The sequence below is a fragment of the Procambarus clarkii genome, chromosome 28 (genome assembly GCF_040958095.1).
Source record: "Procambarus clarkii isolate CNS0578487 chromosome 28, FALCON_Pclarkii_2.0, whole genome shotgun sequence".
NCBI lineage: Eukaryota > Metazoa > Arthropoda > Malacostraca > Decapoda > Cambaridae > Procambarus > Procambarus clarkii.
Window position 1 is genome coordinate 11,293,654 of NC_091177.1, and position 21,840 is coordinate 11,315,493.

Consider the following 21,840-nt stretch of genomic DNA (forward strand, 5'->3'; position numbering starts at 1 on the left):
ATATATATATATATATATATATATATATATATATATATATATATATATATATATATATATATATATATATATATATATATGTATTAGAATGTATTTACCATACTTCTTAATTATTCCGTATATCGAAGTATGTCATAAAGTACTTAAGATAATTTCATTTTTTCCGCGATGTCCTTGACATCCCACTTGTTCAAGAGTTCTAACAGAACGTCGCATTTTGACGCATCCTTTACCTAAGGTAATTTAGGAGAGAGGGTAATTTAGTACGACCGTTTCTTAACGTTCGGAAACCTTAGGAGAACTTGGGTGTTTCAACACACACCTGTGGTATCCTCTCACTAATACACCAGGTACCTAACTGGTGAAGATTATGTACATGAAGAAGTAAACTCAACATCAGCGCTCTCATTCCAAGAAGATAAACTATGATAGTCAGACTCGCAATGGGGAAATTTGGCCGTGAATGAGATTACGGCATCACAACCCATCACCAGAGGCGGCGGGGGATATGGACACCACTGTGGACGGTGACAAATGACCGTCATTAAGGCTCTCGCAATTTACAAGCGTTGCACGCAAGAAGCCCGTGATCTGGCGGGATTGTGAGACTATGCTAATGATACTCTCTCCAGTCAAGCAGCTGATCTCATAATCCCAGGGAAGAGTTAAAGACGCACATTATAGTGGCGATTTACCACCGCACGGTGTAATGGGAGTTATCATCACACGGTTTAATGGGGAGTTATCATCACACGGTGTAATGGGAGTTATCATCACACGGTTTAATGGGGAGTTATCATTACACGGTGTAATGGGAGTTATCATCACACGGTGTAATGGGAGCTATCATCACACGGTGTAATGGGGAGTTATCATCACACGGTTTAATGGGGAGTTATCATCACACGGTGTAATGGGAGTTATCATCACACGGTGTAATGGGAGTTATCATCACACGGTGTAATGGGGAGTTACCACCATACGACGTAATGGGGCGTTACCACCACACAGTGTAATGGGGAGTTATCACCCCTCTGTGTAATGGGGAGTTACCACCACGTGATATAGTGGAGAGTTACTATCACACTATATAATGGGGTGGTACCACCACTCAATACAGTGGGTAGTTAATGTCACACTGTATAGTGAGGAGTAAATGATACATGATAACTTACTAGCAGTTAAGTCTAAGTGGCAAAGCGAACAATCTTAATTAATTGTTTAATGCTAACCAAAGAGAAACTAATTATTTAAATATAATGCCTCAGGATTGGCAAACACAATTGCCTAACTTGAAGATGATACTGAAATAACGACCGGAAATATATTCAGAAAACTCAAGAAACCAATGCTGCATAACTATTTAAACAACTTTTTAAAAATGAACGAAATATTCGAAACTGAATGCTGACTCGTGTAAGGTTCTGAGCCTAGAGGGGTGAAAATTGAGTACTGGGATATATATATGAACACAAATACCTTCAAACTGAAGCTGATACAATCGTTCTTCATTATCAGAATGTTTAAATAATAAATAAAGGAGGACTCCAGGGTAGTATCAGGTCGCCCCAGTGAGTGAACTTGTTCGCTGGTGCGACACAACTAACTATACATGTTGTGATGTTCTATATTTAGAGTTGGTAGTGGCGCAGGATGATTGTTGATCCAGCAGTGAGTGCTCGCCAAATGGAAGGTGATTATTAAATAATAAAAAAAATGATCGAGGTGACTGACGAGAGGATGTCGCTGGACAATTTTTACCCTTCCTGGAAGAATCAACGATAAAAAAATAAATACTGGCCATGAACAAATCCACAAGGGCCGTGACGATGATTCGAACCTGCGTCCGGGAGCATCCCAGACACTGCCTTATCCTCGTCACGGCCCTTGTGGTTTTGTTCATTTGATGCATCACGTTAGTGTGATCTCTGTGTGTAAATACTGGCCATATTACCAACATCTATTATTAGTATAACTGTCGTTACTTTTATTATAATAAATATTATGTCATTATTAAATATTGGGTTATTTTGATTGAAATTATTATTGCGATTTCTGCTGAAATTAACTCTTTGTATACCAATTACTTAACCTAAACATTGTTCCTTCTGCAGGTGGGCTGTTCGACTTGACGGACGACAGGCAAGAAGAGGCCTTCCGCTACGCTGTGGACGCCATCAACACCGACAGGACGCTCCTGGCACATGCACGACTCTCTGCTCAGATAGAGGAGATCCCTCCCAACGACTCCTTCAGGGGCTCTAGGAAAGGTATTATAATATTTGCTTGTGTGTGGAGTCTTGGGAAGATACTTTTTAACATATAAGGAATGTGGACACTACCAGGGTTCTAGAAAAGGTTTTTCACACTTTAGATATAGATGTGGTTCTGCGGGGTTCTAGGAGAGATATTCTAGCACCTTATAAGCGTTATTTATTGCAGAGGGGTCTAGAAAAGAAACCAACTATTTAGCTCAAGGAATCTAAATAATTGCAAATTGTATTGTGCTCATCAGTAAGATATAAAAGAGGTTGTAAGCACCTTGTAAATACTCAACTAATACAAGTGTTAAAATAGCAGTAATAAATAGCTTGTAAACTTTAAAATATATATATGGAACAATTTACTGCTCATTAATAGTGCTAAGGGAAAAGCAATACCTCTAGTTAATGCATGCTCCTACATTGAACTTAAGAAACTATTACATGCTAATAATTTTAGCACTGGCTTTCACTGCGTGATTTAGTAAGATAGAGAACATGGCATTAACACACTTAACAGAATAGTTTATTGCTGTGAGAACTGACTGGAGTTTATTGTAGCCAGGTCGCACCTTGCTTCAGACATTATGTTGAGAGATCGTGTTTTATACCAACTCTTAGTCCTCAACTTATCGCCCACTGGCAATTCAGCTGCTGGTGAGAATAGTGAGCAGGTATAACGCCTCAGCGCAGGGGGAACTGCGTGATTTGGTGACCATTATATTTCACGATGACCTTGGATACTTGGTGATCACACTGTTATTTTGGCTAATCTCAGTAGGAATGATCATCTTGTACAGATGATCAGATCATCTTCGTCAGAAGAGACTCTGTTGCTATTTGGCGGAACTCATTGTCTTGGTGACCTGGAAACTGAAGCATTTTCCGAACAATTCCCGGTCTCTCAGAGAATTTAGGAAATTAGTAACAAGAATCTAAAATACTTTTGTTTTTTAGATTTTGTGTACTTTTGTATTTTTTTGTACTTTTGTGTGGCTGAGGAGTTGATCCACATGAACTGTAGTCGTGTTGACGTCCTTGTATTAGTTGAGAAATTGTACTTCAACCCTTTCTGTGTGTGGGGACTGTCAGAGAGTGAACCGGGGACGGTTTACCCTCCAGAACACTCGGTTCCCGTCTAGAATGTGGACGGGAACCGTCCTTGAATGTGTGAACCAAGGTATAAAAGCCTCCTTAAATGTTTTATTGGTATTAATAGGATGTTGTTAAGATGTGTGAACAGTTTGGGGGTGCAACGTCATAGATGAATCAACAAGACCTCGGGTTTATGGGTCTAGCAAAAGGTATCACAACCTTCTGAATATAGAAATACATACATTTACAACCGTTTATGAGTTAACAATTTGAATATAGTAATTACTCGATAAATACGTTGATACCATATTGTTTTAACGATTTTTAGAATAAGAGACATTAATTACTAGAGCAAACTAAAATGACTCACCCATTCTGCCTCATTCATACTTATTGTCTCACCTGTATATCTGAATCCAACTGCAGCAGTCAGTATTAACAACATTATTCACAGTAACTCAAGAACAATATATTTTCCCCTCACTATAAGCCACTCTATGTCTGACTCTACAGTGACTCTCCAATACTACAGTGTCCCCCCCCCCACACACACTGTTACGCAAATATTCACCATCTCCGCCACACTTATCCTCACTGATTTCATGTTCCATTCATGATAATAAAACGCATTAACTGAGCCGACCTCAAATCACTTAGTATCTTTCGCACGTTACAGTCACTAAGTCAAGTGTCCGCTGTGTTTTCTTCTCACTGCTGTCACTAAACCACACTATCTTCCCACAGTGTATAATCCATATTCTCACACGCTACACCAACTAAACCACACAGTCTTCCCATGGGTGTATCTCCTGTATATCCCCCCATCCCAACCCACTACACACACTAACCCACTGTCACCGTCTATCCCCCCACAGTGTGCTCGCTGCTTAAGTCGGGAGTGGCAGCCATCTTTGGGCCGCAGTTCGGACAGACATCAGCCCACGTGCAGTCTATCTGTGATGCTCTGGAGATTCCACACATAGAGAACAGATGGGACTTCAGACTCACCAGAGACGCCTATTCCGTTAACCTCTACCCCCATCCTTCAACTCTAGCAAAGGTACATATTTTCTGGCAACAGGTTAAGGGGAATATAAGAGCTAACAGGAAGGGAAACTAGAGGGGGTGATAAGGAATCGAAAAGGGGAGAAGAGTGGTGATGAAAAGTGGAAAGAGGAGGAAATGAATGAGAAAAAGTGGAACTGAACTGTGTTCGCTTCTTAAAATTAAAACGCCGAAATACTCGATATTTTATCTTTAGGGCACAGTTGGCCTCCTTGTGTGTTAATCACAAAATAGATTCATCTGTGAGTGTTTTAACCTCTGGGTTATTGGAGATCAAGCCACCTGATAAACGGCTGCCGACTCCTCCATTTGTCACACCACCAGAGTGATAGAAGCAACAGAGTGATAGAAGCACCAGAGTGCTAGAAACACCAGAGTGCTAGAAGCACCAGAGTGATAGAAGCACCAGAGTGATAGAAGCACCAGAACAACAGAGTGATAGAAGCAACAGAGCGCCAGAGTGATAGAAGCAACAGAGTGATAGAAGCACCAGAGCAACAGAGTGATAGAAGCAACAGAGTGATAGAAGCATCAGAGTGGTAGAAGCACCAGAGTGATAGAAGCACAAGAGTGATAGAAGCACCAGAGTGATAGAAGCACCAGAGCACCAAATTGATAGAAGTAACAGAACATTAGAGTGTTAGAAGCAACATAACGCCAGAGTGATAGAAGCAAAGGAACACCAGAGTGATAGAAGCAACAGAGCACCAGAGTGACAGAGGCAACAGAGCACCAGAGAGATAGAAGCAATGCAGAGTGTAAAAAAGTAGAGATTACCCGAACATCTGTGGGTAAAACACAGACGGAATCTTTGCAATACCTTTCCTGAGCTCCACGACTCCAGGAATTTTTCCACACAAACTCTTTGACGTTACTGATGGGTGTCTGGAAATACGGTCATCTTACCGGTATGTGTTCCATGACCGGGAGAGACGCAGCAGACGGAGACGACACCGGTATGGAATGAGTTCCTGGAATGTGAAATGAAACGTGGAAAGCCTGGGTACGCCAGACACCGATTTTCTGCTGTGTTTTATTATTGAATGTTGTATGTTTTGTATTATGTTACGATATGAGAAGCCTTGATGGACCAGAACTAAATCATGATATTTAATATCGGGCAGATATCATGATATCTGCCCGAAACGCTTTGCGTAATAGTGGCTTTAGGCATTGTATGTACTAGCTCTATCTATAAAGCCAACAAACTTTGTAAAATCTCTTTATGTATGTACCTTACCTAAATAAAAATTATTATTATTATTATTATTAATGTGATCAAGAAGACATAGCAAGGAGGATAAGAAATGCAATGGGATTATGTATAAGACTTCATGCCCTAAGAGGAGAAGGACATGAAGTTTTATAGATACAATGTTTAAAACATGACAAAGATGGGAAGTGCATTTGTGAGATGTGAGGGGAGGAAATAGGGAGCAATGGCAGGTGGTACGAGAAGAGATGAACAAAATAAGGAAATAGAGAGTGATGATTAGATCTAGGCGAGGTTGCAAAACTTGGGTGCACAGCCAGAGTGCACAGCCAGAGTGCATAGCAAGAGTGCACAGTCATAGTGCACCTCCATTGGCTACAAACTCTACGGAAGTGAAAGTTAATGATATAACAATGAATTGATTTAAGCTCGCAATTTTTATATTCTGGATTCTGTTAACTGCGTAAAATTGACAGTAGAGTTGAATCATTGTAGTGATGATGTGCACGAGTACACATGTTAATAGTTACAATTTCACTGCTTTTTGCTGCTATTGACAAAATATGATTATTATACAATTTCTGCTGATTTCCCAGAGATCAGTGCTTAATAGTTTTCGTTATTAGAAGAAAAGTAATAGTTTTGTTTTTTGTTTCAAAGTGTTTAGTAAAATGGAACTCGTTACTATTCCCAGATTATCTTGCGGATTAATATGTGACCGTGCCAGGCTCTTTTCTTTTGAATGTTGCCGACCTTGACTTGACTCTGTTTGGCAGGTACCCCACAAGAATCAGGGTGCAAAGTTGAGTGAGACCAGCACTAAGCGTCTGGCTTACACCCTCTAACTGACACCTAGGCACACACACAAGCAGACAGACTGGTATACAGACATACAAACAAGCAAGTTAGTTTATAGATATAAATAAAACGTATGTACATAATATTTCTTAAATAATATATAAATAGTCATTTTGGAAGTTCATTAATATTCGCGATATTAAAAAAAACTTTTGCTTCAACGAAACGCCAATTACTAATAGTGCCTGCAAATTGTGTATTAGCATAGATTATGTCGGGTTACAATTCGTTTCTATATATTGATAAAGATTAGAAATAAATTTAGTGCAGTTATACAATATATATATTTTTAAAATCACTACATTATTTTGAAAACTTTAAATCCTTTAAGCTTCATAAAATATAGGTGCTTCACCAGGTGCTCTGTATAGGTAGAGCACACACCTCAAAAACTGTGTTCATGATTACAACGGTACATCTGGTCGTGCAGGTACATCTGGTCGTGCAGGTACATCTGGTCGTGTAGGTACATGTGCTAGTTAGACGGAAGTGCAACGTCGTGAAATGTAAACGTATTTATTTGGCATGCATTGCAATTTTAAACAAATTTTAAGTAAAACAATAGTCGCTTTATTTCAATTGAAATGTTTACGCTATCGTGAGTCTCAGCTTGTATATATATATGTACACTGAATAAATTATATTGTATCACTACTCTCTCTCTTCCTCGGCAGGCGTATATGGACGTGCTGATGACGTTGGGTTGGCGTAAGTTTTGCGTCATCTACGAGAACAATAACGGCCTGGTGCGTGTTCAGGAACTACTCAAGAACCACACATGGCAGATCAATCTCAGGCAGTTGCCTTTTCACGACGACTACAGGTACCTCTCGTCTCAAACTGTGAAGTGATTTACACACAAAAATAAACATGTGATTTGCGTTAATCATGGGTTACAAATACGCTGTAAACAAGTCACAAATTGCTGTACACTTGCGTCAAAAAAGGCAAACACATGTAATACAAGCAGGCCAGTCACAGCAACTCAAGCAATCAAACCATAGTCATGCATACAAGCATACCATTGTCATGCATGAAATCCAACTATTGATATACATGCTAGCCTACAGTTCTTATGCATACAAATCATCCACCTTTAAACATCCTATTCAATTTTTGTCAAGCATGCAAGCCATATTCATTTGCATACATAGCATCATATGCACGACCACTGCCGTATGCATAAGGCGACCCCCTGTTACATACACAAATCACCTACTGACATATACAGAAGCTAGTAGCTGTCGTTAATGCAATAATGTAACCAGAATATTGTTGTAAACATAAGCCAGCCAGAGCTAAACACACAATACAACTTCTCTCATTCACCCAAACTTACCACTGTTTCACATACAGACAAACTATTGATATTCATAGAAGCCACACACTACAATACCCACAAGCCAACCACTACAATACCCACAAGCCAACCACTACAATACCCAAAATCCAACCACTACCGTACCTACACGCCAACCACTACCATAACCACAAGCCCACCACTACCATACCAACAGGCTAACCACTGACATACCCACAAACCAATATGTTCGACAACACCACGAAAACTAACCCCCAGTTGTCAATATTACATGAATAAACATTCCGGATTAATGCATTGATTCAGCTTGTGATCGAGGCTTTCACCCAGTTTCGCCCGCAAATGATACTGGCCTGGGTTCGAGCCCCGTCAAGTTAGGCCAAATATGCGCCGATTCATTACTGGTTGCAAACAGTTCGAGGAGCGTGTTGTAGGAAATACAGCAAGTGCTAGGCTTAGGAGTTGTTGTGGGAAAGGAGTGCTACTGGACTGCTAACAGGTTTCAACACTCATACTGACAGGTCAGCACTACTACTCACAGGTCAGCACTGTTACTCACAGGTCAGCACTGTTACTCAAAGGTCAACACTGCCATACACAGAAGTCTACAGTGACATACATACAAGCCAACACCTTTGCTAAATCTACTCAAAAGCCGAAACCTTTTTACTCTCACTAATACCTTTTCTGTGAAGTAATTACAGGGCATGAAAAACTGTGGACTTGACAATAACACGGTAATTATGTTCCCATTATGTCTGGTGCCAAGTTCCGCTAAGTCTAAACTACGGCTGTGTGTATTGCAAAGTATTACTTTTCTTTTTTCCATTTCTTTGGTGCAGGAAAAATGCAAATTAGTTTGGGATAGTGCTGCAAGAGGAAGGGTTGGGCGTGGGGTGTTGGGCGGAGTGGGCTGTGGGCGTGAGCTGTAGGAAAGAGAGAGGGAGGGAGGGTGGGCTGGAAGAGGAAAGGTAGACTGTATGCTGTAGGAGAGATCTGGAAGAGGAAGGGTGGACTGTGGGTTGAAGGAGGGACGATAGGGTGTGGGTTGTAGGAGTGAGGGTGAGGGATGTGAATTGAATGAGTATTGATTCATTGATTGATGAAGGTTAAGCCACCCAAGAGGTGGCACGGGCATGAGTACTAAGTGGTAGATATTTTGAGTGAATGATCTTTGGTCGTGAATGAAGGAGAAGAGGTGATGTGTGGGATATAGGAACTGGGGGTGAGGTGTTGACTGGTAGAGTGAGAGTGAGCGTTGTTAGAGTGAAGTAGAAAGTGTGGGTAGGAGGAGGACTGTTGGAGTGAAGGCAGAGGGCAGGTCGAGTGTAACTGTTGACGTGAATGAGGTTGGGGTGTCGGAGGTAAAGTTAATGAGACCCCTGACCGAACACGCAGAAGAAAGTACAGAATAGTTAATACCCAGCACAAGATTACCCTCTGAGCCACAACGAGGCAAGCTTGCAGGAAATAATTAGGAAGCTGACTTTCTTTCTTCAGAAGAGCATGATTATTGAAGTTATAATGAAAGTAGGCCTTCATGATCAAATTACCGAGGTAACAGACGAGAAAACTATTTTCATTAAAAATATAAAGCACACAGTTGGGACAGTATATAAAACATTGAAGAGAAAGTTTCTGCTATTGCTGTGGTATCATAGTGTAGTGGTGGTGGTGGAACACGGTGTGGTGGTGTCAACAGAGTGTGGTGGGGAAAGCCACACAGTGTGGTGGTGATGGTGGTGGTGGTGGGAGCACAGTGTGGCGTGTTGAGGTGAAGGAAACAAGAGGAAATACTTCCCGAGAACTGAGAAGCGCAGCGACCCTCCTACAGTTCTCTCTAACTTTCTTTCACTCTTTTTTTCCCTTCCCAATGTTATCTTCGCCTGGCTGTACTCAGGTTACAACACCTGTTCCACCACCAAATGTTAGCCTTAGCTCCTGTCCCACCTGCCAGCACACCGGCCGCAGCTGTAACACCTGCTCCTGTACAAGTCGTTAACACAAGGTGATCACACCTGATGTGGTAATTATCTCTCCGACAGACCGATGTTGAAGGACGCCAAGAAGACCGGAGTGACACACGTCGTCCTGGATGTCGAGCGTAAGAACATCTTCACCGTCCTTAAACAGGCGCAGCAGATAGGCATGATGACCTCCTATCACAACTACTTCATCACCTCATTGGTAAGTTGATGGCTTCGAATATACACCCGGCACCCCTTGTACTCCAACACTAACCCACCACCCCATGTACTCCAACACTAACCCAGCACCCCTTGTACTCCAACACTAACCCAGCACCCCTTGTACTCCAACACTAACCCAGCACCCCTTGTACTCCAACACTAACCCAGCACCCCTTGTACTCCAACACTAACCCAGCACCCCATGTACTCCAACACTAACCCAGCACCCCTTGTACTCCAACACTAACCCACCACCCCATGTACTCCAACACTAACCCACCACCCCTTTTACTCCAACACTAACCCAGCACCCCTTGTACTCCAACACTAACCCAGCACCCCATGTACTCCAACACTAACCCACCACCCCATGTACTCCAACACTAACCCAGCACCCCATGTACTCTAACACTAACCCACCACCCCTTGTACTCCAACACTAACCCACCACCCCATGTACTCCAACACTAACCCACCACCCCATGTACTCCAACACTAACCCACCACCCCATGTACTCCAACACTAACCCAACACTCTTTGTACTCCAACACTAACCCACCACCCCATGTACTCCAACACTAACCCACCACCCCATGTACTCCAACACTAACCCAACACTCTTTGTACTCCAACACTAACCCACCACCCCATGTACTCCAACACTAACCCACCACCCCTTGTGCTCCAACACTAACCCAGCACCCCATGTACTCCAACACTAACCCACCACCCCTTGTACTCCAACACTAGCCCACCACCCCTTGTGCTCCAACACTAACCCAGCACCCCTTGTACTCCAACACTAACCCACCACCCCATGTACTCCAACACTAACCCACCACCCCATGTACTCCAACACTAACCCACCACCCCTTGTGCTCCAACACTAACCCACCACCCCATGTACTCCAACACTAACCCACCACCCCTTGTACTCCAACACTAACCCACCACCCCTTGTGCTCCAACACTAACCCAGCACCCCTTGTACTCCAACACTAACCCAACACTCTTTGTACTCCAACACTAACCCAGCACCCCATGTACTCCAACACTAACCCAACACTCTTTGTACTCCAACACTAACCCACCACCCCATGTACTCCAACACTAACCCACCACCCCTTGTGCTCCAACACTAACCCAGCACCCCATGTACTCCAACACTAACCCACCACCCCATGTACTCCAACACTAACCCACCACCCCTTGTACTCCAACACTAACCCAGCACCCAATGTACTCCAACACTAACCCACCACCCCTTGTGCTCCAACACTAACCCACCACCCCATGTACTCCAACACTAACCCACCACCCCTTGTGCTCCAACACTAACCCACCACCCCATGTACTCCAACACTAACCCACCACCCCATGTACTCCAACACTAACCCAACACTCTTTGTACTCCAACACTAACCCACCACCCCATGTACTCCAACACTAACCCACCACCCCATGTACTCCAACACTAACCCAACACTCTTTGTACTCCAACACTAACCCACCACCCCATGTACTCCAACACTAACCCACCACCCCTTGTGCTCCAACACTAACCCAGCACCCCATGTACTCCAACACTAACCCACCACCCCTTGTACTCCAACACTAACCCACCACCCCTTGTGCTCCAACACTAACCCAGCACCCCTTGTACTCCAACACTAACCCACCACCCCATGTACTCCAACACTAACCCACCACCCCATGTACTCCAACACTAACCCACCACCCCTTGTGCTCCAACACTAACCCACCACCCCATGTACTCCAACACTAACCCACCACCCCTTGTACTCCAACACTAACCCACCACCCCTTGTGCTCCAACACTAACCCAGCACCCCTTGTACTCCAACACTAACCCAACACTCTTTGTACTCCAACACTAACCCAGCACCCCATGTACTCCAACACTAACCCAACACTCTTTGTACTCCAACACTAACCCACCACCCCATGTACTCCAACACTAACCCACCACCCCTTGTGCTCCAACACTAACCCAGCACCCCATGTACTCCAACACTAACCCACCACCCCATGTACTCCAACACTAACCCACCACCCCTTGTACTCCAACACTAACCCAGCACCCCATGTACTCCAACACTAACCCACCACCCCTTGTGCTCCAACACTAACCCACCACCCCATGTACTCCAACACTAACCCACCACCCCTTGTGCTCCAACACTAACCCACCACCCCATGTACTCCAACACTAACCCACCACCCCATGTACTCCAACACTAACCCACCACCCCATGTACTCCAACACTAACCCAGCACCCCATGTACTCCAACACTAACCCACCACCCCATGTACTCCAACACTAACCCAGCACCCCATGTACTACAACACTAACCCACCACCCCTTGTACTCCAACACTAACCCAACACTCTTTGTACTCCAACACTAACCCACCACCCCATGTACTCCAACACTAACCCACCACCCCTTGTGCTCCAACACTAACCCAGCACCCCATGTACTCCAACACTAACCCACCACCCCATGTACTCCAACACTAACCCACCACCCCTTGTACTCCAACACTAACCCAGCACCCCATGTACTCCAACACTAACCCACCACCCCATGTACTCCAACACTAACCCAGCACCCCATGTACTCCAACACTAACCCACCACCCCATGTACTCCAACACTAACCCACCACCCCTTGTACTCCAACACTAACCCACCACCCCTTGTGCTCCAACACTAACCCACCACCCCTTGTGCTCCAACACTAACCCACCACCCCTTGTACTCCAACACTAACCCACCACCCCTTGTACTCCAACACTAACCCACCACCCCTTGTACTCCAACACTAACCCACCACCCCTTGTGCTCCAACACTAACCCAGCACCCCATGTACTCCAACACTAACCCACCACCCCATGTACTCCAACACTAACCCACCACCCCTTGTACTCCAACACTAACCCACCACCCCTTGTACTCCAACACTAACCCACCACCCCTTGTACTCCAACACTAACCCACCACCCCTTGTACTCCAACACTAACCCACCACCCCTTGTACTCCAACACTAACCCACCACCCCTTGTGCTCCAACACTAACCCAGCACCCCATGTACTCCAACACTAACCCACCACCCCTTGTACTCCAACACTAACCCACCACCCCTTGTACTCCAACACTAACCCACCACCCCTTGTACTCCAACACTAACCCACCACCCCTTGTACTCCAACACTAACCCACCACCCCATGTACTCCAACACTAACCCAGCACCCCTTGTACTCCAACACTAACCCACCACCCCATGTACTCCAACACTAACCCACCACCCCATGTACTCCAACACTAACCCAGCACCCCTTGTACTCCAACACTAACCCAGCACCCCATGTACTCCAACACTAACCCAGCACCCCATGTACTCCAACACTAACCCAGCACCCCTTGTACTCCAACACTAACCCACCACCCCATGTTAATTGTCAGTTATATTTTTGGTTCAGGGTTGGTCGGGGGGGGGGGGGATCAAATTTGAATCAATTATACCCTTTATAACCTTTTCATCCGTTTTGTGAACAGTAAGAAAGTAGTTCAAAATTAAGAATTGTATGTCAAACAGGTCCATTAGAGTTTATTTCTTCAACAATGATTTTGATTACCATTTCCATATATACAGTAGCGAATCTGTCGTTGACTTATTTATATATATGCCTCACTCTGCTGAGTTCTTCGCCCACCTGCTTCCAATTGGTTTGCAAATTGGGTCCTCGATTTATGTAACAGATTCCCAGGTCATATAATAGACGTGGGATCATTGGATTATTCTAAGTCTAGGTTAGACATATATGAGTGACCTGAAGTAGGTATAAATAGGAGCTGTCTCACATTGATTAACAGGCCTCTTGCAGTCTTCTATATCCTTGTGTTCTAATTTACAAAGTATTTACACATGATTCTCACTTTAAAGATCAACTGAACACACACACACGGTATTGATGGTTATACAAGGCTTAGTAAAATGGTTCCTCTGAAAAGGGATTTAAATGGATTTTAAACAGAATAGACCATTAGTTCTAAACAAGAATGCTTGTTTATGGAATGCTTATGGTTATACAAATAGCACATTGCGTAGAATTTGGAAGGCAGTAAATTCAATCCTGTTTGCACTGATGTACATAGCAGTAGTGTTATTAATATATTTTATATAAAATATTTCTCTGAACAACAATTTGATGTATTTATATAAATATTTTTTAATCCTTCTTTTATCAAATCTCACTCTCAATCAGTAAATAAATATCCATTCCAAACCTGTAGTTTTTTTTAGTATTTCTTCTGATATGAGTTCTAATGACAGCCCGCGACAGTTGAAATGGTGTTGATCATCGAATCTATTGTCCTATGATCATCGAATCTATTGTCCTATGATCATCATATCTATGATCATCGTATCACGCATTTGGACTTGAGTCGATCATAAAAAAAGAGGCTTCGAGGACCGGGCCGCGGGGACGCTAAGGCCCGAAATCATCTCAAGATAACCTTCATGCTTAAGAATGGTCCACACTCAGGGTCTGCTTTATTCATTGCACTGCAACAGTAGTCGATCATTAATTAAACTTTCATACTATGGTCGTCATAACATCTTGAAATTGCAAAAAACCAAAACGGCATAATCGACAATTTACATGTAAAGTTACTAAAAAAAACGACAATTTGTTTATGTTGTCGAATATAAATATATTCGATAAATATATTAATAAATATTCGATAAATATTCGGTAGATATAAAACTTTGTTTTCTAAAAGAACATATTTAATATTTGTTAAAGACTGATGATATTATACTTAAATTAAACAAGTACAAATTTGCTTGATTTAATAATTTATAGGAAATCATTATATATACAAAAACTGTTTCATTTGCCCTGCTGATAAGATGTAAATAATTTCAAATTAATTTAAGCACAGTTCCTTTTACATCACATATTTACTCCAAATATTTATAAACACAAGACACAAATAAATAATTTACCCCCCCTTCAGAGAGGCAAGATTAATTTGCCCAATATCTGAATGTTGGATGCTTGTGGTGCCGCCCGCAGGACCTACACACCGTGGACCTTGAGGACTTCCGTCACGGCGGGACCAACATCACCGCCCTCCGGATCGTCGACCCAGAGAACCCGTTGGTCCAGCGGGTTATTCAGGATTGGGTGTTCGGGGAACTACGCTACGGCCGCAACGTCGAAGCTACCGCCAGCACGCTCAAGGTGAGTAGTATCCCCCTGTAGACAGAGCTGCGGGCCGGGACTGCTCCAGTGTGTGTGGTAGGAGAATCATATGTTTCACAGGTAATGCTCCAGTGCCTCGAGGGACAGATCCTTGTTCCCTTGTCTGTTCCCTTGTCTCTGTTGCCTTGTGAAAAATGAAGTGAAAGAATTGTTTCTGAAGGTGAGTGTTCCATAGCTGGTGGTGGGGGAAGACTAGGAGAAATTTGACAGTCGTTTAAATATTAAACTTCTAAAATGATTTAAAGTATTGAAATAGATTATATTTTTAGTTTAAATCAGCTCATGAAAGACTGTGTTAGGTAATAATTAATCATATTTTCACGGTCGATGGGATATATGCTTGATTTAATCAAAATTTATTACCTTAATCACTGAAAATCTAATGGATAGATGCTTTGCAAATTCATTGATCAAGTAATTGGTATTTGTAAATCGTTATTACGTGGAATATCTCAGCCAAAAAAGTAATATTGATATTGTTGATAAATTTAATAATATTGAGATCAAAGTTGATTCAAACCGAGTTTGAATTCATAAGAGTTTCACTTCATACCAAAATGTACAATAAAGCTTCAGTAAATAATATACTTGAATCTGTCTCCGAAGAGCTCTCCGAAGGCTTGAATACGATATAAAAAAATCTGAGTTTAATGGATGTTTTCATTCGGAGTTCGGAATATTAACTTATATATATATATATAAGCAATTTATTAAAACTAAATCTAAATATCTTATATATATGTCCGGGATTTATATCATTATTTGTTTACTATTAAATTCTGAGATCCTCAATAAATTCCATGTAGATGGCTCAAGTTCTGCCACTTTCTCCGTCGCCTGTGGCGTTCCAAAAGGTTTCTTTTTCCTTCTCTGTTGCTTTTATTCTTACACTAGGATCATCGTAGTACGCCTAATCTGGTATTTTCTTAGGCTGATGATTAATTTTTCACTCATTCCTACACTTTAAACCTGGTACTTTAGTCACATATATTTCCAATAAAACGCAGCTTATCCCAGTTGTATTAAAATAAACTTGTAGGCAATACCAGCTATGTTCCTAATGGCTGACGCTGTAACACTCAATACCTCTTGTACTTCAACACTCAACCAACATTCCTTGTACCTTAACACATCCCCAACAACCTTGTACGCTAAAATATACCCACTACCCTGTGTACTCTAACACACACCCAGCACCGTATGTTCTGATTTCCGGGCCATCTCACTTGGCCTGGACATAATGTGATAGTTTGTGACCCGATTTCAAGAGAGAGATTTGGTCCTCAGTAAGACTGATTCCTGCGAGACATAGGACGCCATCTCTGAGCCACGAACCGCAATTGGACCATCAAACAAGGAGGTCAGGAAGTCAGTTTCTTGATGGGCCTTGTCTCAGTGCTGAAGCGATGTCGGTCTTCACGTTAAACGTATCGGTCGATGTTGATCTTGAGGTCAGCGTCGATCCATTGTTCATCCACTGTTCCATACTAACTTCCTTCCCAAGTGAAGAAAACCTTACGAAATATAGAACAGATTCGCGCTGGAATCAATAATGCACACGTACATACGCATACTCACACAAACCCACTTAAACACAACACACACACACACACACTCACACACACACACACACACACACACACACACACACACACACACACACACACACACACACACACACACACACACACACACACACACACACACACACACACACAAACACACACATGGAATGCATTAGGAAGTGATGTGGTGGAGGCTGACTCCATACACAGTTTCAAGTGTAGATATGATAGAGCCCAATAGGCTCAGGAATCTGTACACCTATTGATTAACGGTTGAGAGGCGGGACCAAAGAGCCAGAGCTCAACCCCCGCAAACACAACTAGGTGAGTACACACACACACACACACACACACACACACACACACACACACACACACACACACACACACACACACACACAAAGTTAGAGAAGATTCAGCGGTATGCCACCAGGCTCGTCCCGGAACTGAGAGGATTGAGCTACGAGGAAAGGCTAAAGGAGCTGAACCTCACATCCCTGGAAAACAGAAGAGTAAGGGGAGACATGATAACCACCTACAAAATTCTCAGGGGAATTGACAGGGTGGACAAAGACAAACTCTTCAGCACGGGTGGGACACGAACAAGGGGACACAGGTGGAAACTTAGTACCCAGATGAGCCACAGAGACGTTAGAAAGAATTTTTTCAGTGTCAGAGTAGTTAATAAATGGAATGCACTGGGAGGTGATGTGGTGGAGGCTGACTCCATACACAGTTTCAAATGTAGGTATGATAGAGCCCAGTAGGCTCAGGAATCTGTACACCAGTTGATTGACAGTTGAGAGGCGGGACCAAAGAGCCAAAGCTCAACCCCCGCAAGCACAATTAGGTGTTAGGTGAGTACACACACACACACACACACACACACACAATAGATCGGTTTGATAGGCGCGTCCAAGAGTTAATAGTTCGATTCTGCTGGCACAAATAGTAAATACACAAACAACTTTGCAGGGTGACTGGGGAGAGATAGAATACTGTAATTGGCTAGTCTAGGTCTGCCCGATTCCTGCCATTAAAAGGAGTCGGCTCCCATGGCGACCCCCATGAAATCTGTGGAGATAGTCAAAAGAGGATCATAGTCGGATCTAATGCCAATTTTACGGAGAGTCGGCCTCTATTACTCATCGTTTTCGGGATGATCCTGGTCACTGCGTCGATTAAAAGCGATTTAACCTCTGCCACTCCATGGCAAAGTTTGAACCAAAGGTCAATATTTTTGTAAATCATAAACCGCTTCTTCCATCTCTCTCTCTTTCTCTCTCTCTCTCTCTCTCTCTCTCTCTCTCTCTCTCTCTCTCTCTCTCTCTCTCTCTCTCTCTCTCTCTCTCTCTCTCTCTCTCTCTCTCTCTCTCTCTCTCTCTCTCTCTCTCTCTCTCTCTCTCTCACTATATATATATTCCCTTTTCTTCCCCATACTACTGTTTAACTCTGTCTCTTCTCGGTCCTCAACGCTTTCCCTTCCTGTCTTCCCTAGCAAACTGGGCCGCGCTCTCTCTCTCTCTCTTAAGGAACGCGCTCCAATTTCCTGTGTGGCGGCCGTCGTAAACATTTAGAGTCATGACAGCGTCCACATTTTTCTTGTGTCAACAGTCGCACCTGCTCTGAGCCAGCGAGGGAGAGCTTGGCGCGTGCCTTCCACCTTCTCTCTTGCAACACAAATTATTTTTAGGGGTATAAATTGAGGGGTGGGTGGGTTTTATAACACGTGGTATTATAAGTGGGTTTGATTGTGATGGCTTTGGTAGTGGGTGGTGGTTAGGGAAACTGGTATTAGCAGTCGTAGGTACCGTGAAGATGGTTGCTATTGGTGGGGGAGGCTCTGTGGTGGTGATATTTATGGCAAGGTCGATGTAGAGGTAGGGATTGTGCTGGATATGGAGGGGGTAGTAGTGATGGTATGGGTTGGGGCAGAGGTGGTGCAGTCCATGGTAGAAGCAATGGTTATAATTGTTATATTATGGGCACTGGTTGTGAACATTGCCATACCAGGAGAACAAGCAATGGTTGTGGCAATTTCAAAGCCGATGATGGTGGCTGCTATGGTACTGAGCAAGTTGGATTTACCTAGGTCTGCCTTTTTGGGTGCTGTCACATGTACAAATTAAGCTGTTTATGCAGTCTGTTTCAGCTGCATCACTTCATATCGTTTTTCATATACTTACTACTCTCACACAATGCATAATGCTTTCGTCGCCTGTTTGGGGACCTTGTTTCCACTTTTGTCCCGTTTCTCGCGTACCATCCATGCTAAAAAATCGATCCTTTTCGCCCCTGATTATTTCCTCTGAGTGTATGTGCTGATCATATCTTCCATGTTTATTCTCCGTATCTATTGATGTGACGTTCAATTATTTTTTAATCGTTCTTCGTAACGTTCCAACAGCTTTGCTTACTACTCGGATGGAACATCTCTAAGCCTCCACCAAGTTCGTTTTGTGTTTAGAAGATAACAACTAAACGCTGGGACGGCAAATGCTAGAATTGCTCTGATAAATGTGCTACGTAAAGTCCTGGACGATTCTTAAATCACATTATCGATGGCAGTTCTTATATTAGCCATCCTTGAATACACAGTTGAAGATAACATGTAATCGTGGGTGTCAAGAGAGTGATCATGATAGCACCAAAAGTAGGGACAGTGGTGGTGATTGTTTCTATGGTAGTTGCAATGCTGAGGATGGTTACTCTGATAGAAGCAGTAGTGGTAATGGTTACTATGTTAGAGACAGTGATTTAAATAGTGATGGTTTCTATGGTAGCTTCTATAGTACGTGATAATATGGGCGGTCAAATTTATGGATTTAAGTGCTATGGTTGACAGTGTTAGTTGTGATGGTTGCTATGATAGGGAGAATGTTAGTGATGGTGATGCTTGTTATGGAAAAGGCATTGTTATTTATGGTTATGGTTTTAATGGTAGAAATAGAATTAGTATGGGAGGGGGACTATAGGAGGGACAATGGTAGTGATACTAGCTATGGGAGGGACAATAGTAGTGATAGTGGTTATGGTAAACGCAAATGGTGATGGTGATCATATTGGTATCACGGTGGTGGTAGCTATCGTAGGGACAGTAGCTGTGAAAGTATGAGGCATAGGAGTTTTAAAAGTTTCGTAGCCAGCTTAACAAGTTTAACCTACAAATACTTTGGATATTTTAATATACCTTCTTATTCGTTTATGATAAATAATCAGAGATAGCATAGTGAAGTATATAAAAAAAATTAAATAATAAGTATTGTAACATTCATACTTGCAGTGAATAAAAAAAGAAGCAAATATAAAAAATTTTATAATAAATATTGTAACATTTATACTTGCATATATATATATATATATATATATATATATATATATATATATATATATATATATATATATATATATATATATATATATATATATATATATGCTATGCCCAAGATAACTATCCGAGTGCCGGCGGTGGGGTGGTTCAAATAGCCTCGGCTATCACCTCATTATGTCCGGTCGTGATGGTCAAGTGGATTAAGGCGTCTTGTACATACCAGATGCGTTGCTTCTGGGAGTATGGGTTCGAGTCACTTCTGGGGTGTGAGTTTTCAGTTGCATATGTCCTGGGGACCATTCAGGCTTGTTCGCATATATATATATATATATATATATATATATATGTATATATATATACACGTTCTCAATTTGAGTTTATCTGCTCGTGATGTCCTCCCGGCTCCCCTTACTCTACACTCATTAGCTGGCAGCTAAAGGCGTGTGACGCAGACACCCTACTTTATGGAGTTTCCCTGGATACAACAAAGGGTGTTGCCTGTTTATGTCTCATTTATGAGGGTAGCCTAGTAGCAATAAATGAGGAGAGAACAATGGATGACGAGTACTGAGCTGTGAGTATGGGTAATTAACACGATATCTATGATAAAATCGCTGGAGCGGGACCATGCGATCGATACAGCATCCTGGGTCACTACAGAAGCCCTTAACACATGGACCACGATAAGTTCAAAATTTACACAAGCAAGCATGTCGTAATCTATGTGTTAAGGCTTCCGTCTGTGGTGACTTAGGACGCTGGTTCAATCCCGCCGCCCTGCTCCAATGATTTTATTCTCATAGATCTCCCGTTACCGTGATTTCAGTGTGTATATAGGAGAGATATCAACCCACTGAGGTTAGCGAGTGCGCCATGCAACCTTCTGGGGGATATGACAGGATGAACAATGTTTTGATCAGAAAGAAGAATGTTATGAACAAATCGACATGGGCCGTGAATGGGTTCGAAGAATGTTATCTTAGATCTAAACAGAAGTACTTTCTCGCAGCGAAGCTCTCGAAAGATGTTATTGCGAGCTTAGTGGGTTATTTGTAATTTTCCCTGCATTGTTGATTGTGTTTTTGTTTCTCAAGGTTGGGAGAGATCGTCTGGAGAAGCGCAGCAGTGAGTATGGAAGGTGTTTTCCAGCTTGCATTGGCAACACGGGCTGAATGATTTGTGTCATGGCGCCACTGAATGTCCATTGAATTGTTGAGTTTTCCGGTCATTCCAGCCATCCTTCTAGGTAGTTCTGTTCTATACCTTGCCATTATCTCAGTTCCACACGTATGGTACACACACACACACACACCAGTGTGTGTGTGTGTGTTGTGGCCCAGTGGGAAAGTGTGTAAGTGGTATTCTTGGAGTTGCGAGTTCAAACCCGGATTAGGTAATATGCATGTTTTTTATATTAGACGGGACACCACGTGCGTAGCTCTCATCCTGTAACTATACTTAGGTAATTACATACACACACACACACACACACGTGCACTCGCGCGAGCGCGCTTCTATGGGTATATGTGTGTGTGTGTAAATGAGTGTGTGAGTGTGTGTGTGTCTGTGTGTCTGTGTGAATGTGTATGTGTGTATATATGTGTATATGTGTGAATATGTATATGTGAGTGGAAAGAATTTC

The 21,840-nt window shown here is 42.7% G+C and overlaps 1 protein-coding gene across 7 annotated transcripts in view; it reads left to right on the forward strand.

The window, feature by feature from the left end:
- Positions 1-21,840, forward strand: part of KaiR1D (Kainate-type ionotropic glutamate receptor subunit 1D) — a 239,700-nt gene that overhangs the window by 162,414 nt on the left and 55,446 nt on the right. For all 7 annotated transcript variants that reach the window (XM_045737330.2, XM_045737334.2, XM_045737332.2 and 4 more), the window contains exons 3-7: positions 2,115-2,270; positions 4,232-4,416; positions 7,167-7,315; positions 9,859-10,000; positions 15,114-15,281. In XM_045737330.2, the coding sequence (XP_045593286.1) occupies positions 2,115-2,270; positions 4,232-4,416; positions 7,167-7,315; positions 9,859-10,000; positions 15,114-15,281 (800 nt within the window). The remainder of the gene's footprint in view (positions 1-2,114; positions 2,271-4,231; positions 4,417-7,166; positions 7,316-9,858; positions 10,001-15,113; positions 15,282-21,840) is intronic.